The 18,382-nt window shown below is 42.8% G+C and overlaps 1 protein-coding gene across 4 annotated transcripts in view; it reads right to left on the minus strand.

Annotated features, from left to right (window-relative positions):
* The window catches only part of LOC140466989 (uncharacterized), a 108,267-nt gene extending 90,245 nt beyond the window's left edge, over window positions 1–18,022 (minus strand). For 3 of the 4 annotated variants that reach the window (XM_072562940.1, XM_072562941.1, XM_072562939.1), the window contains exon 1: window positions 15,916–16,327. In XM_072562940.1, the coding sequence (XP_072419041.1) occupies window positions 15,916–15,991 (76 nt within the window). In that variant the 5' untranslated portion in view covers window positions 15,992–16,327. Of the gene's footprint in view, window positions 1–15,915; window positions 16,328–17,991 lie in introns of those variants that run through there. The other variant, XM_072562942.1, reaches the window with a different exon arrangement.
* Window positions 18,023–18,382: the final 360 nt, after the last annotated feature.

The raw sequence follows: 18,382 nt of genomic DNA on the forward strand, positions 1-18,382 counted from the left end.
GGATCAGTACCAGGATGATAGGACAGTGCAGAATTAGAGTTGGGAAAAGAGGTACTGAAGATGGAGGGCAGGGGAAGTCAGAGTTAAGGGCAGAGGGTGGCGTTTACCAAGAGCCTGTCACTAAGGGACAATTCACAGTCAAATACAACAGCTCAAATGAGCCTAATTACCTACCTACTGCTGGCAGATCAGACTCGTCCAATCAGAACTTCCCTGCTCTCAACATAATTTGGGTTTGTTTTCCTGAAGTCAGGAATCAGACGTGGCTTCTCTCTGCTTGCCCCACTAACAGACAGGCCCCACTAACTCTGACCATCAGCTTAAGTAAAGATTCTGGCTACAAAACACCGAGAGCTTTATTCTGACCAAGTGGCTACCACTGAATCAGATGAAGCATTTAACCCACATTCTGTCCATTTGCACCTGACTCCTTCCACTACAAAACGTGGCAAGTTCCAAAAGTAAAGACATTTGAGAACACTTCAATCTAGTTGATTCCAATCTTTTGCATAGTTATTCATAGAGTTTTATGCACAGACAAAGATTAACCGCCAGCTTTATTTGGAAGATTTCAGCTACCAGTATGTCCAAACATTTACAAAATACCTATCATCATAATGCAAAATCAAGATTAATCCAGCATCTACCCATGGCTAGCAGTTAACCTCAGGAATTCATTGTTTAATATTAGCTCATGCAAAACTAGTTTGCTTTCTTGATTTTTGCTCCTCCAAATATGAAAAGCCCGAATTCACCAATGAAATCGGAATTCACCAAGGCTCTTCCAATAGCACCATCCAAACTTATGACCAGCTACTCGAACAGCTTGGGTGGAGCTAATTCCCAATTCTTCAGTACTATTGCTAGAGCTTTGTCAAGGCCATAGCCTTTGCAGTATCAATAATTTCAGCTATTTCTTGGTAACATGTGGAGTGAATGATGTGGGTTGAAGATTGGATCTGTGCTGCTGGGGAAATCAGGAAGTGGCCAAGACAGAGAATCCACTTGGCATTACCTGTTTGAAGATGAATCCCCTTTCACCTTCTCCTTTGTGCTCAGGTGTGGGCCCGCCCATCATTGTGCAGCTGTGCATGCTGCACTTCCGGTTCATTGTTTCATTTTCTACCACCATGTGGCAGGACTGCACAGCTTGGGTCTGATCGTATCACAAGGCAATACAGAGATAAAGATCATGTGAAACAGCGTCATTTCCTGCTATGATACACACTTTCATTCACTCGTCAGAGTTAACCCTTTGTATACCACAGTCACCTCTCACACAAATCACCAGAAGCCGTTTTTTATTCAGACAGAGGGCTTGGGGCCAGAAAAGCGAAACACAAATTTGTTTGATCAATGATCTGCACTCTCAGCTTTTCTACAGTTTCAGACTCTGGTGCAGGGTATGTTAATGTTAATACACACATTGCTGACACTCTGTGGTTGGGCAAACAAAACTGGATCAATTCTAGGTCTCCAATGTGCAACATAGCTCAGCCATGGTTGTCTGAGGCACAGTACACTGCAATGTTTTATTAACATCTGTGCAAGTCATTACTAGACACTAGGCATTGAACCACTCAGGATGGTATCAGAAACACCCAGAGTGGATCCTTAATTCCAGGATGATTCAGCATGTCCTCAGGGGCCGGTACATCACACCCTTTCTATTACCATATATTAGAAATAACAGCATCTCTTAAAATGTGTATTGCAACATCCTCCTTTATTCCACAAACAAAAACATATTCACCTCAAATAGACAAAAAGGTAACTGTATATAGTTCAACAACAGTAAAAAGGAGAGAGGTACACAGGGTGAAGAACAGAAGCATGTAAACTCAGTGGTCATTGATAAAAACTTAATAATTGGTCTGGAAAGATAACAGTTCAAAGTTTGGGAGAAGATTTGTAGCTCGGGTGCTCGTTGTGAAGCGCTTCTGTGCTGTTTCCTCCGGCATTTATAGTGGCCTGTCTCTGCCGCTTCCGGTTGTCAGTTCGAGCTGTCCGCTGTAGTGGCCGGTATATTGGGTCCAGGTCGATGTGTTTGTTGATAGAGTCTGTGGATGAGTGCCATGCCTCTAGGAATTCCTTGGCTGTTCTCTGTTTGGCTTGCCCTATAGTGGTAGTGCTGTCCAAGTCGAATTCATGTTGCTTGTCGTCTGTGTAAATGCCGGAGGAAACAGCACAGAAGTGCTTCACAGGAGGCTCCCAAGCACTGAGGATGTCACCTAGACAGGGGACGAAACGTTTGCAAGACAAATTCCCAGCTCGGTGAACAGAACCACAACAAGATAACAGTTCTTGGAATCCATACAGGCATTTCATGGATTCTTCTCTGTTGAAATAAAATGAGTGGATGCTGTTCACTCACTCATCTTCTTTCTTTGATAGATTCTCTGACTTTAGTTTTCAAGCCAAGTCTCCAAATGCCTTAAATATCCTTCTCTGGTGCAATGCCTCTCTTCCAGCTTTCCTAAGTATGGTAGTCTCTTCCCACCAGTTTGCTTTGAAAATATAGGCAGAATTATTAGGTGAGGCGGAGAGGGTTGGGTTTGATGGCAGACGTGGCATCGTCCCAAAGGGGTCATGTGACATCACCATTTAAGGTATCAGAACAGAGAGGGTGAACCAGCCAGTGATCCTTAAGAGAGCAAACTGGTTCATCCTCCACACTTGGCTCTCTCTTAAGATGCTGATCAAAGGTAGGTATTGATACCAGACTCAAATCGTTTGTATATTGTTATGATCCCAGCTGATGCTATTACTGGACAAGTCAGGTCCCAGACTGCAATATGGCTTGATAGATCACATTTTGCAAACCCTCTTGTGGAGTTATCAAACTTTTTTTTTTGGTCTTAACAAGCTGGTCTTTCATTGGAAAGCAAACGGAAACAGAAGTTTATTACTCAAAAGAAATGAAGCTAAAACAAATTAAACCAAACTGTTTACATATAATACATTTAAAGATTTCAAAACACAGAAAATATAATCCAAATTGAACCCAAAGTACTCCTCTACAGTACTCACACCAGTGAGAATTCTCTTCTCTACCACATCAACAGGGCTCAACTCAACTGTGGCTTCAACACTCAGGTCTGGAGAATCTGACTTCCACATTCTTGAATCTTCATTTAACTAAGTTTAGCCTTCCTCTGCTTTGAAACTTCAAAGTAACACCTTACACTTTAGTAACTTATTTCTTAACAGTTCAAAACTATCGCCTTTCTTCAGGAGGAACTGTTCTATCCATCAAGCTTCAGTAACTATTCCTGAAAATTGTCCTGAAAGTATTTTTCTTTGAGCTATGGGTGTCTCTCCAAACCAAAAATCCAGTCTCCAGATCTTTCCAGCTGAAGCCTAATACAATTCTGTTACTCTGAACCCTCCTAAAACTCGAACAAAAACAAAAATCGAAGTCACTGTAAAAGCTCAGCAGATCTAGCAATATCCGCCACCAGACACGAAACATTAACTTTAATTTCTCTCCACAGATCTGCCAGACCTACTGAGCTTTTCCAGCAACTTTTGATTTTGTTTCTGATTTACAGAATCTGTGATTTTTTTTTCAGTTTTTAGAATGAAAAGAAACCTTACTACTCTCCAGGAAGTTTCTCTCTCTCTCTCTCTCTCTTTCCCCCCCCCCCCCCACTGTATTTTGAAATAAGCATTTCTATAGCTGTGGTAACTTAAGAGTAAATTATTAAACCTTTTCATGGGCACAGACGAACCCATATGCCACTAGTTCAAATTCCAAACTCTAAAATTATTGTTATTAAAATATATATAAGCCATTCACCTTAAATCACCATACAAATACTGTGGCTACCAGGTTACGTCAAAAGGCTTGAAATTCTTCAGTGAGTATCTCACTTTGACTCCACAAAACTGGTCCAACATCTACAAAGGCACAAGTCAGATGTACTGCAAAACTCCCTACTTGCTTGAATGCGTGCAGCTCCAACAATATTCAGAAGCTTGACAACATCCAGTATAAATCAGCTCACTTGATCACCACCATAAATATTCACAATGCACTGTGAAGCAGTGTGTACCATTTAGAAAATAGTCAGCAGTAACTCACCATCAAATCCTGCATCATCCATCACCTGGAGGGACAAGAGTAGCAGATGCATGGAAACACCACCAACTGCAAATTCCTCTCAAAGTCACACACCATCCTGACTTGGAATTATATCACCATTCTTTCATTGTCAGGAGGTCAAAATCCTGGAACTCCCTCCCCAAGAACACATGATGCTCCTACACCACACGGAATGCAGGGTTCAGGAAGGCAACTCACCACCACATTCTGAAGGAAAATTAGGCATGGACAATAAATGCTGGACCAACCAGTGATGTCCATATCCTGTAGCTCTATGACAGGAGCGGTCATTCTGCTTGAAAGACTTGGGGCTTCCATTCTGATTGGTTATATTTCCAATTAACTGTGATTGAGCACAGAGCTGATGATCTGTTGGATGCAGTCAGTTGGGTGCCCAGCTTTACCATGGCACTCCATTATCCAGGAGCAAGTGAGGACTGCGGATGCTAGAGATCAGAGTCGAAGTGTGGTGCTGGAAAAGCACTGCAGGTCAGGCAGCATCCGAGGAGCAGGAGAGTCAGGTTTTGGGCATAAGCTCTTCCTCAGGAAACTCCATTTCTCCAGATACACATCCTGTGGCTTGGGTGGAAGTAAAATGACACTGTATCCGTTTTGACACAGAGCAGATGGACACCATTCATGTTAGCCCATAAAACATGAACAGACACAAAATCCCCTTGCGGAGTTCTCAAACATTTTCTCTAAGAGTTCCCTCTGGTACAGGTACAACATTTAAAAGCCATCTGGATGGGTATATGAATGGGAGGGGTTTGGAGGGATATGGGCCGAGTGCTGGTGGGGGGACTAGATTGGGGTCAGCGTGGATGAGTTGGACCGAAGGGTCTGTTTCCGTGCTGTCCATCTCTGTGACTCCTTCATTGGTTCAGAGGCTTCGAGATCCACAAAACAAAGCTGGGCTATTTGCTTGAAAAGATGAAACTCTTATAGCAGGTCCACTGCTACTCAGTTGTAATGACAGGAAGCTGTGCTGACATTCTTGCAATGCCTTTTACTTTATGCAAATCTCCAGCTGTAGGGTAGACAAATAAATAGGTAACTAAAGCCTGCAGTTCCACCTGTCACCAGCAGATGTCTTTCAAGAGGCACTGACTGCTCTGAATGTTGTAAGTCTTTTGCAGATCAAAGCAAATGCAACCTGCCACAACTTTGAATTCAAGTGCCTACAGATGAAAACATTAATGGTGTTACTTCCTGCACAGCAAACAAAAAAAAAATACAGATTTCTTCTACAAGGTGGCCTTGAAGATCACCTTCTTCTCTGTTCTGTTGCTCTGTAGCAATGCAACTAACGTTGTGGTTGCCAGTTTTCACTGTTGACTTGGTGGGCGTCTTATCTTATAGGAGGCCCTCATCCTCTCAGCGCATTCTGAACATGAGCATCTGGTAAAATAAAAGGATCACAGAATCGCTCTGCTTTTGGTCCTGCATATTCATACCGTCACTTGTTGAGCCAGGAGGGAGAAATCTGATTCTCAGAATCACTGCAGATTTCCAGTCTATCTGGGGCCTGTAACTGTCTGGCTTCCCATCCACAAGCTTATCCAGTTACCTGCGTTACATGTGAAGCAATGGAACAAATATAAAGGCCTTACTGTTTGCATAAATTATTAGTGAGGACTGTGGCTGGTCCAGCAGCACTCTGAAATAACTCAATTGATCCCACTCCATCTCCACAGCCTTGCAACTATATGTCTGTCCAATTCCCTTTCAACATCATTGATCGGGACCAAGAGAATTTTGGAAGTGGAAACAATCAGGAGAACAGTTTTGACCATCTGGAAAACGCGGAGAAAGTGAGGACTGCAGATGATTCCTGAAGAAGGGCTTATGCCAGAAACGTCGATTCTCCTGTTCCTTTGATGCTGCCTGACCTGCTGCGCTTTTCCAGCAACACATTTTTAAGCATCTAGAAAACGCGTCAATTTGAAACCGGCACATTTGGAATGCAAACATCTCAATAAACTGTAGAACCTGCTCCTCAATTTCCTCACCATTTCAGATGTTAAACACGCTTTGGAGTTGTCATGAACAATGAACGTCACAACAGTGTTATGTTTCAACAACGTACCTTTATATCCAAGTTAAACAGATTGTTCTGAAGGGTGATGGTGAATTCCTGGTAAACACCTCAAATTGGAGAAGTACCCATGAAACCTCAGATCGCCGCGATGATGGAAAATGAGAAAGGAGAGAAACTCAAAAGAGAAACCCAGGGAGATGTCTTCGAGCACCTCTCACAGAACAGAGGTAAAGTTGGGTATTGCTGAAAAAGAGACACGCTGTCAAAGTCTTTTACCTTGCACATGGCAGGACAGAAGCAAGAAAACCAAATTTCAAAAGGGGAATAACATTTTAAATAACATGAGGAAAGGTTACTGCTATGAAGCAGGAGGAAACAAATTGGATCTCACCCAGGAACAGAGCTTCCCTATTCCGTAGGAATTGAAGAAGAGGGAGAGTAAAACTCTATGGGAGAAAACATTTTTATCAGAATCAGCTAAACTATTCCTGGAGGGGACAGATGCAGGAATCTCTGGAACTCCAGATCATCAGAACTGACGTGAGAAAGAGGCTTGCTGGCAATAAACGTATCTCAGAAAGCTCAGGCAGAGTGGAGAAATTGTCAAAGAACACTGGAGGTTTTAATCTTTTATGTTGAGCAGCAGTGACTCTCTATTGGAGGACTAGAAGTGAGTGTGAGACTGTCCCTTTAATGCTACTTATGTATCTTATGGTTTAGAAAAAAAAAAGTTTTGTAAGGCATATCCCAATTGCATTAGTTAATATGAAACGATTTAGATTAGATTAGATTACTTAGTGTGGAAACAGGCTCTTCGGCCCAACAAGTCCACACTGACCCTCCAAAGCGCAAACCACCCAGACCCATTTCCCTGCATTTTACCCCTTCACCTAACACTACTGGCAATTTAGTTTGGCCAATTCACCTCACCTGCACATTTTTGGAGGAAACCGGAGGAAACTTATCCTTTTCTCCAGTGCAATGAGTCAACAGGAAGTTAAATAATAGTTAATTTATGCTGATTTAAGTTTCTTAGTTAAAGTCTTAAAAGTTAAATCATGTCTTTTTATTATTTCGAAAGGCATTGGAGAGATTCCTGCTTAAAGACGTCAACTACTAAATGCTGAGGTGCCTCCCAATATCTGTTGTATTTTTATTTAGGCTACCTGTAGTTTGCACACATGTACTGGAAAGGCTTAACATATGAAATAACCATTTGCTATCTTAAATACCATAATAAGCCTTTATTCTTCCATCACTACCCAGAAGTGAAGCAATAACTGTTCCCCTCAGACCTCATTTTTCCAGGACCACAAATCAGATTTGTGACCCTTCCTGACACATCTTCCAGGACAACTATTTTCTGCGTGCTTTGCTGACCAGAATCCAGCAATGCAGTCAAAATGCAACCTTATGGTGGAATCACACAGTTTCAGCAAGGCAGTCTCAGATCTGACAATACAACTTAGCATTCTGTTCACCAACTGCCATTCAGAAATAACTTGGAATTCCTACAATGTGGAAGCAAGCCATGAGGCCCACTGAGTCTATTCCAAACCACCAAACAGCATTCCACCCAGACCCACTCCCCCATCACATCTCTGTAACTCTGTATTTCCCATGCTAGTCCACCGAACCTGCACACCTTTGGATTGTGGGAGGACACCGGAGCACCCGGACGACAAAGATGCAAATACAAAGGAGAAGGTGCAAACTCCACACAGACAGTCACCCAAGGGTAGAATTGAACCAGGGTTCCTGGGGCTGTGAGGCAGTAGTGCTGACCACTGAGTAACCATGCAGTCCCTTGGTACAAAAGCTGAAACTTTCTTCTCACACTGCCTGATGTTCAGCTACTTACAGGGATAGGCAGTAGCAGGAAATGACACAGGGATTTAGTGTTTCAACATCTGTGATTCAAGTATTTTAGCCACTAGTTGCAGCCAACACTGCAAATGTGCACTTGAACAGGAATCTTTACTATTTTCTGTCATTATGCAATACTGGATGCTAACTGCATCTACAGAAAGTGAGCACTATTATGATGGGAATGAACCTTAAGGCACAAGAACCATTTTTTAAAAAAAAGTATTAATAAAACCTTCTTTCTAGACATTTGACCTTTTTCTCCACACTGCTGGCAGCTGCTTCACCATTTCCCTTATACTGTTCTACTGTGAGGTCAGCAGGAACATCATAAATCTCAGCCGGAATAGGCAGCTGACCAGCCAAGTCTACGCCATTTAAAATGTCCATGGCTAAGGTTGAGCTCTAACTCCATCTCTCTCCCTTTTCCATATCTCTCTCAATCCAAGAGCTGAAAGATCTGTCTAGCTCAGCCTTAAATGTACTCAACCATACAGCATTCACAACTTTCTGATGTAGAGAAATCCCAAGATTCCCTCTGAACAAAGTAACTTCTTCTTCTCACCTGAGTCTCGTAAATGATTAGCCCCTTATTTTAAGACCGTCCTATGCTATGGATTGCCTGACTAGTAAGAAATGTCACTCGACATCTAACCTGTCTTTCAGGATCCTTTCTGACTCCACATGTAGATAAGATGGTTAAGAAGGCATTTAGCACACTTGCCTTCATTTCTCGGGATCTATAAGAATAGGAGTTGGGATGTCATGTTGAGGTTGTATAGGATATTGGTGGGGCCTTTTCCAAAGTAGTGTGTGTAGTTCTAATTTCCTGCTAATAAGGATGTTATTAAATTGGAAAGCGTTCAGAAAAGATTTACCAGGATGTTGTCAGGAATGGAAGGTTGAGTTATAAAGAGAGGCTGGGACCTTTTTCACTGGAGAATGGAGTTGAGGTTTATAAAATCATGAGGGGCATAGTAAAGGAGAATAGCAAGTCGCTCTTCCCTAGGGTGGGGGAGTTCAAAACCAGAGTGCACAGTTTTAAGGTGACAGGAGAAAGATTCAAATAGGACTTGAGGGGCAACATTTTTACACTGGGAGTGGTTCATAAGTGGAATGAATTGCCAGAGGAAATGGTGGATGCAGGTACAAGAATGTATCTGGATAAGTACATGAATATGAAAAGTTTGTATGGATATAGGTCAAATGCAGGCAAGTGGGACTAGTTTAGTTTGGGAACATGGTTGGTGTGTAAGTTGGCCAAAGGGGCTGTTTCTATGCTGTGTGACTCTACAACAATGAGACTACTACTCATTCTTCTAAACTCTAGAGAATACAAATCCAATTTATTTTTTGGAGACCCCCTTATTTGAGGGAATAATTTATTGAAACATTTACCATAGTCCCTCCAATGCAAATTTATCCTTGCAGAAATGAGGAGACCAAAACTTCACACAATGCTCCAAATGTGATCTCAGTGAACCTCTACCATTTTAGAAAGATATATTTGTACATGTGATCTTATCCCTTTACCATTTTCACTTGGCCTACACCCAGATTAAAACCAGCACAAGAAATAAGGAATACCAAATACCTTTGATTATTTGTAAGAAAGATAGCTCTGAAGCATTCTCGTGTTAATACAATAAGGCACTCACAGTTTGAAATCAACAAATGCTGGAGATCATGGTGGATCAGACAGCATTCATGGAGAAAGAGCAAGCTAACATTTCAACATGAGATGACTCTTCATCAGATTACTCTGATGAACAGTCATCTAGACTCAAAACATTAGTTTGCTCTCTCTCCATGGATGCTGTCTGATCTGCTGTGATCTTCTGCATTTGTTGATCTCAGTACAAATTCCAGCATTTGTAATCATTTGTTCCTACGCTCTCAGTTTGAGCTAACGAATAGGACATAGACATTGCACTTCAAGAGGAAGCCTTTGAGTCTAATCAATCCATACATTCAGGCCAAAATACAGCCAACGTGCACCTTTTTGCTTCTGGAACTTTTGCAGCACTGTCCAGCTTAGAGCTTACCCTTCAGTCTTACTTTTCCACAACAGCCAACATGGAACATAGACCATAGAATGTTACAGCGCAGTACAGGCCCTTCAGCCCTCGATGTTGCGCTGACCTGTGAAATTAATCTGATGCCCATCTAACCTAGACCGTTCCATTATTATCCACATGTCCATTTAAATGTCCTTAACGTCGCGAGTCTACTACTGTTGCAGGCAGACCATTCCACGTCCCTACTACTCTGAGTCAGGAAACTACCCCGATATTTGTCCTAAGTCTATCATTCCTCAATTTAAAGCTATGTCCCCTTGTGTACCCTGCACCATCTGAAGAAAAAGGCTCTCCCTGTCCACTCGATTTAACCCTCTGATTATCTTATATGTCTCGCCTTCCAACCTTCAAATTTCCAACGAAAACAGCCTCAGTTCCCTCAGCCTTTCCTCATAAGACCTTCCCTCCTTACCAGGCAACATCCTAGTAAATCTCCACTGAACCCTTTCCAAAGCTCTCACATCCTTCCTGTAATGTGGTGACCAGAACTGCACGCAATACTCCAGGTGCGGCCGCACCAGTGTCTTGTACAGCTGAAGCATAACCTCGTGGCTCCGAAACTCAATCCCCCTACCAATAAACGCCAACACACTAAATGCCTTCTTAACAACCCCATCAACCTGGTGGAGAAAGTGAGGACTGCAGATGCTGGAGATCAGAGCTGAAAATGTGTTGCTGGAAAAGCACAGCAGATCCAAGGAACAGGAGAATCGACATTTCGGGCATAAGCCCTTCTTCAGAATGACTGGTGGCAACTTTTAGGGATTTATGCACCTAGACACCGAGACCTCTCTGCTCATCTACTCTGCCAAAATTTTGCCATTAGCCCAGTACTCTGCATTCCTGTTACTTCTTCCAATAACTTATATTTTGGCTGTTGTTAATAGATTATGTTCTCAGGCAGAGCTGATTATTTTCACAGGCAGGAGATACCACAACAAACCGATTTGGCCACTGCCATAATGACAAACCACTGCAAAACTTCCCACAGATCAAGAACATCACTTGCACCCACTTTCTACCTTGATCAAACATTCACATACGATTTCAGGTGGAAAGTCATATTCTTGCCTCACACCGGTGTTTGCCTGCAACTTTGTTGGCTCCTAGGATGAAGTTACAAAAGACTGAAAAAACTTGGGTGATATTCCCTTCAATTTGCTGCGGAAACTACATTTTGCTTGTTGATATATTTCACCTGAAGTGAACTCGCCTGTTCGCCTCATTTCAAGATTGCCTGCAGTCTTCCAAATGATGGAACACAGAGGCCCAAGACTTCACTAAAGGAGTTCCTCAGGGTAGTATCTGAGACCCAATCATTAGGAGATGCTTTGTCAATGGGTTTCCCACTGTAAGGTCAGAGTGCAGATGTTTATTGATGGTTGTATAGTATTCGGGTCCACTTGAGGATGCTCACGTGATGAAGCAGTCCATGTCCACTTGCAGCAAAGTCTGGACAATTTTCAGGCTGTGGCTGATAAACAGCAAGTAACATTCAGCCACACAAGTCCCAGGTAATACGGTATTCAGTCCTCCTGATAATCAGCTGCATTCACATAGTCAATTCTCCTCCATAGAGATACCATGAACCAGAAACGTAACTGAACCAACGACATAAATACTATGGCCACAACAGACATTCAAAAGGCTGGATACCTTGCAGCAATAAATTATTGCCTGAATGTTTATATTTCATTCCATTTAATCTACCTACTCAAAGTCCTTTTATTTCTAGATATTATTTATGATCTGTCTGAGAGAGGGAGTATATTGCATGTTCACTAGACTAATTCCTGAAAAGATGTCTATGAGAAGAGGTTGATGAGACCAGGCCTGTATTCTGTACAGTTTAGAAGAATGAAAGGTGACTTCATTGAAACTTACAAAGTTCTTAAAGATCTTGACTGGGTGGATGCAGAAAGAATGTTTCCCCTGGCAGGGAAAGTCTAGAAACAGGTGGCCTAATCGGAGAATAAGGAGCAGGCCATCGAGGACTGAGGAGGCTAGGAATTTCTTCACTCTGAGGGTATTGGGTGTTTGTAATTCTCTACCCGAAAGGGCAGCATAAGTTTGGTCATCAAGACAGAAAGATAATAATAGATTTCCATACAATAACATCAAAAGGATACAGGGATAGCGAGATGAATTGGTGATGAGGTAGATGATTCAGAATGGCACAGTCAGCTTGAGGAACAGAATGATCCATACCCATTCCTACATTCCCATGTTCCTATTTGGAGTAGAAATATGCTAACCAAAGGAATAGTTCCAATCAGACCTTTCTCTATCCTAATTTACTTGTATAATTTTACATTACAATTATAGACCTTTGTTAGTATGAGCTTCCCACTTATAAATTTCATTCCCAATTTTTGTTTCAATTGTTATTATATCGACTGATCTCTCAGGTCAATCTAAAATGGATTTCTTTGGCTCATTTCCTCTTTTGAATTCTACCTTGTCGTACTATAGTGTCTCTAACTAGTAACTTGACCTCTTCTGTTTCACCGTTCTCCGTCCTGCTGAAAGTTTTATCTTGCTAATGTAATCAGCATTCTGTCCTCTGTTGCCACAATAATACAATATTCATTAAAATTGAAACTCATGGCAAAATGCAATGATTTTAATTCCATATTATATGAATTAATAAACAACTTTGGGTCTGTGAAACACTTACAGAACTTGTATAAACTGAAGGGGTTCCCTCCCTCTCCACATTTGATCTTGTACTTTTCACGCCCTCAGTGCGTCACTGTAAATTAACTGCTTCTGAAGTTCAATCACTTATTTTCTCAGCAAGTCCTGAAGCTAAAATGTCCACAAGTTCCACCAAGTAACCATGTGAAACATAACCAACTAACTTGCTTTTAGTCAGGTCATTTGAGGGACAACTGGTGGCCTCAACAGCTCCTGAATGGGCAAACATGCCCTCAATTTAAACTTTCATCTGAAAGACTGTACCATTGACAATACAAAACTCGTTCAGCTACCTCATTTGAATGTCAACAGAGATTACAGGACATGCTGAAACCTGGAGTACAGCTTAAACCTTACACCTCACGACACTACATGAGTATCACAAATCTGGCTATTCAAAACCAGTCGTTCAAAAACTGGACACTTTTAGAATGTGCCATGCATCAATTTTAGTTGAGTAAAATAACAGAAGTTACATGGTTAATTCAACTAGATGCCACATTGGTTCAATTGGGAAATGGACTAGGAGTCACTGTTTAAAAAGGTGTCACCCATTTAAGGCTGAGATGAGGCACAGTTTCAATATGGCAGCACAGCAGGACCCCTGAGCCAAAGTTCCTCTGCTCTAACTGCTTTTCTTTGTTTTTATCTCTACGTATCTTCTGGATGGAGCTTGTCCATGGGGCCATGGGCAACAACAGCAGTGGCTGGGGGCTCAGAGTGGGCACTTTGCTGGTTGGCCATGAGGCGGCTGGTATGCCAAGGCAGAACCTCTGGCATATGGCGGCATTGTGGAAATGGCTGGGGACTCAGAGCAGCACCTCGGCAAGACCCTGGCAGCCTGTGGCAAGGCAGCTGGATGGCAGTGGGATGGGGATTGGGGGGGGGGGGGGGGGGGTGGGGTGGGGGGAATAGGGTTTGAGAGAGAGAGAGAGAGAGAGAGAGAGAGAGAGAGAGAGAGAGAGAGAGAGAGAGAGAGAGAGAGAGACCGAGAGACCGAGAGACCGAGAGACCGAGACCAGAACAGGAGAGAGGAATGGATTTCAGCAGGGAGACTGCAATGCAGAGGCATGGAAATCAAGACGTCAAACTCTGCACAGGAGGGAGATCGAGCCCAGTGTGGGTAAAGCCAGTGTGTAGCAACTGCATGGCCATGGTTAAAGGAGGACTGCAATTTGGAACTTTTAACTTTATTTCTTACTTACTACTTTATACTAACAAGAGCTGTAATGATGTGGAGGTGCTGGTGTTGGGCTGGGGTGGACAAAGTTAAAAGTCACACAACACCAGAGTTATAGTCCAATAAGTTTATTTGGAAACACTGGCTTTCAGAGTGCTGCTCCTTCATCAGGTAGCTGAAGGAGCAGTGCTCTGAAAACTAGTGCTTCCAAAAAAACCTGTTGGACTATAACCAAGTACTTGTAATGTTGAACTTTTAAATTATTTCTTTATCTACACTTTAGCTAGGATATACTACCTAAGCACCTTGTTAGCAAGTTTTGAGAATGTTTGTAACTCAGGTTGAGGTTCTGGATATAGGTTTGCTAGCTGAGCTGGAAGGTTCGTTTTCACCCTAAGTACCTTGTACCTAAGATGGTGCCATGAATGGCAACATTTCAAACTTTTCACTGTACTTCGCTGCACTTGAGTACAGATGACAATTAAACCTAATTCTAAGTTTCTTTCTCTCAGAGGGTCTGTCGAATTCCCTTCCTCAAAAAGTTGTGGAAGTTGCATCTTGAATATTTTGAAGGCTGAAAAAAAACATTATTGTTCAGCAAAAAGGTGATAGACTACTGAGATGTAGGTAGGAATGTAAAGTTCAGGTTATATTCAGACCAGCCATTATCTTATTGAATTGAGGGGGCTTACTCATGCTCCTAACTCATATGTTTGTACATTTATCAGTTTTGCCACATTGCACACTAGTCTATCCCTACACGTTGGCACCAATTGCTCAACCCAACATCTGGCAAAACCAGAAATCCAGAACAATCTCGGTCAAAATTAGTTTTGAAACGCTACTGTACTAAGACAACCTGATGCTCATAAACCATGAAATACATAAATAGTGTAATGCTACGAAGTTCACTCTGATCGCAGGATTGAAGACCCAAGTTAAAACTTGATTCATCTCACTTTTTAAAATGCCATTCATGGAATGTGGCCAAGCTGGGCATTTATTAAACGGGAAGCTGTGTGCTTGAACCACTGCAGTACATGTAGTGCTGGTACACCCACAAAGCTGTTAGGGAGGGAACTCTTGAAAAAATTTTCCTCTCAATTTGCTACAAGGAGGATAATTGATTAACTGTGTGGATTTGATGTAGTCTTGTCTGTGACCAAAAAAGAACATTTTTAGCATTTTAACAGGAGCTTATCATTCATGAGGAATGAAGACTAACAGTAGATTTCAGGAGAATTGAATGAGTGCATATAAGGATGGACATAATTCATTCCTTATTTTAAAGCTGTAGTTAAGTCTTGAGTTTTAGATTTCCATGATAAAATTTCTCTGTCACACTTGCGATGGAAACTGTCAGTGTAAACCTGTCACACCATAATGATGCCTTTTCGCCAGAAGTGGTGTTATAACACCACCCCTGGTGAAGGGTGTCCAAAATCAGTCTATTTGCCACTAAATAATGAAAAGTAATAAGGTCAAACAGTAAGTATAACTCAACGTTTTTAAATGGCTGTTACACTAATGATACATATCCCGAGGAAATGCAAGAGGACAAAAGGATTACATTCTAACGCACAAATTCTACTCTCATAACTGTTTTGATTTCGTCTAACAGCTCAAAAGATTCCCAAATACTCCTAAGGTTTTCAAACGTTGAATCACTGGCGACTTTTATAAAATAGCTACATTCCAGACACTGATAACAGGTACAATGCAACTTTCTTAGGCCTGGCCCAACTAGCTCTGAGGAAGGAACTAGGCTACTGTGTACAATGAATTTTTTAAAAAATCACTTTTCCAAGTCTTCAATTCCGAAGTAAAGGTTGATATTGGTTTAGAAACACTAATTCTCTTTCTCGCCTCGGAGTTTCTCCGGCACTTTCTTGTTTTGCATGTTGAGGGGCCGGTCGAGTTGAGATCAGTCGCTCGCTCGCTCACTCACCTGGAGGAGAGCCGACTCGAGCTGAGGGACACGGTTCCTGACAACTCAGCAAGCGACCAGGAGGAGAAGGCATCATCTCCCGCGTCCCCTCGCAGGCCGGGAGAGCAAGTCTGTCTTGTTGCCGTCGCTTCTCAACGTACAAGAAAATGAAAAACTCCACGTGAGGAGAATCGGCATCGGAGAAAGGAGCGAGATGTCCTCGATCAGAACAAAGCTGACATTTCCCCCAGGGGCGGGGGACAAGGGGGATTGCAGCTCAGGCGCAACCAAACCTGAAGAAAAATTACACCGTCAGTCAATTTAAACTGAACAAATCACTGCGGAAACTTCGGCGCCGTCGACGGCGAATAACGTGCAGCTTCTTGCATCCAGGCGGAAGCACTACATCAGGAAGGGTATACAGAAACAGAAAGCTTGGTGCGCCATTGAACATGATCGCGAAAAAGGAGGAGCGTGGCAGCACTTCCTGAACAATCCGTAAACCCTGCTGATCTCAATCTTTCACATTGGCAAGGCCTCAGCATTCAGTGAAACTACAGCACCAAGTCCCGAGGCTGACACTTTTTCGTTTTTGAGGGAAACTTTCCAAGGAATTTCTCTTTTTTAAGAACTTAGGGAAGCTAAATGGCTTCGGCTACAATGTATCAATCACCACAGGGTTGCAACAACGTATCTATTGCTCTCTGTCGCTACAATGTATCCAGTGACGCTAGTGTCTCCTTTCTGTGGTTACATTGTGACACATTGTGTTTACCTTCAAGTGCGGGTTCCAAAGGATCCTGTCACAATTGCCCCCTCCTATCCACCTCCCTGGCCCCTGACGGAGCAAATGTGCACTCCCTCAGAATCTCACCATGACTCTAACCTTACAGCATCACATATAATAACACTCATCTCCCCGTCCGCCGACTCTCACTGCCCACACTGAGTCATATTCCAGAGTTACTAGGGAAGAAGGGTACAGACAATAAAGTGGAGTTGAGATCACAGCCAGATCAATCAGTTTCTTTGAATGCCTGAACAGGGTCGAAGGGCATTACGGTCTGTCTGCTCTAATGTCAATCACATACACAGAGATATCTTCACAAATCCCAGACTCTCGTTTACAGGTTTCGGACATGATAGGCAATTACCTGAATAATAACCAGCACAGATTCGATGGGCTGACTAGCCTGTGATGATCTTGTGGATGAAATTTAATGTCCACCATCTGAGGAGCATTTAATCAGTAGGGAGGACAGGAACCCCCTTTCCCATGCTGTTCCTGCCTGGGTTAAGTCTGTGCCCTGAAACCTCATGGATGGCCTCCCTGCCTTGTTATCAAATGAGACCCTTAAATGGGAACTCTTGTCCACTTAAAGGTTTCATCCCACCACTGCTGGTATTCACTCAGGAGTGGGCAGAGGACCTGCCATTGGAAAGCTGTGGGAAGGGTGATTTTCATGATCAGGCACAGTCCCTGAAGGAAGGGCCTAGCATCAGGAAAGGGGTGGTCTGCTGAGAGCACACCCACCCCATCCCAACCATTCTGCCAATCCCCTTGTCCGACCCCACAATCCCCTTTCCGCAACAATTCATCTGTGGTCTGACTGCGTCCCTTGGCTATCCTGGTCCTAAGGTGAGTTCAGTAGCCACAGCCTCCACAGTAGTGCTGCTGAGCAACAGAAAGTTGCTCACCTCCTGATAGTCAGTTGCGTTTGAGGGGGGCTGACTGCCAGTTGTGTTGGGGGAGGGGGAGAGGCTTTTTGCTTCCAGGGTCCACCATTTCAGGGAAGGTCTGCTGCTGCTGCCTTATTAGATGCCTGACGGCCTTCCTGAAAGAGAAGTGAAGGGGACCACACTAGCTCCTCAGTTGGCAGGTAAGTTCCATCAGCTACATTAAATTCTGCCCTATGACTCTTATAGCGCAGAAACATTAAGTTCATCTTGGCATTTATGCTCCACCTTAACCACATTTCTGGGTTTCTTCATCTCATACCATCCACTTATCCCTTTAATCCCTTCCGCCTCCACGCTAGGCACTTCAAGTATTCCTATGCTAATGAGTTCCATGTTTAACTTTAATTAGACCATTACCTTTCTCCACCTTCATCACTCAGCTCTGCACATGGCTCTATTCATCTGCTGCATGAAGCCTCATTTGTGGTTTTGTTCTCATCTTAATTATTTCAGCACCAGCATCACCGCCAATTGTTCGCAATTACCTTGTGTCAAGAAACTGTTGGTTCAAGAAAATTCCTTTATTAATGTCTACATTGAGCCTTTACATATTAAATATTGTCATGAGCAGAGAGATCTCAGTGTCCAAGTACAGAGATCCTTGAAAGTTGCCACCCAGGTTGACAGGGTTGTTAAGAAGGTATACAGTGTTTTAGCTTTTATTAATAGAGGGATTGAGTTCCGGAACCATGAGGTTATGCTACAGCTGTACAAAACTTTGGTGCGGCTGCACTTGGAGTATTGTGTA

The sequence above is a fragment of the Chiloscyllium punctatum genome, chromosome 44 (genome assembly GCF_047496795.1).
Source record: "Chiloscyllium punctatum isolate Juve2018m chromosome 44, sChiPun1.3, whole genome shotgun sequence".
Taxonomy (NCBI): Eukaryota; Metazoa; Chordata; class Chondrichthyes; order Orectolobiformes; family Hemiscylliidae; genus Chiloscyllium; species Chiloscyllium punctatum.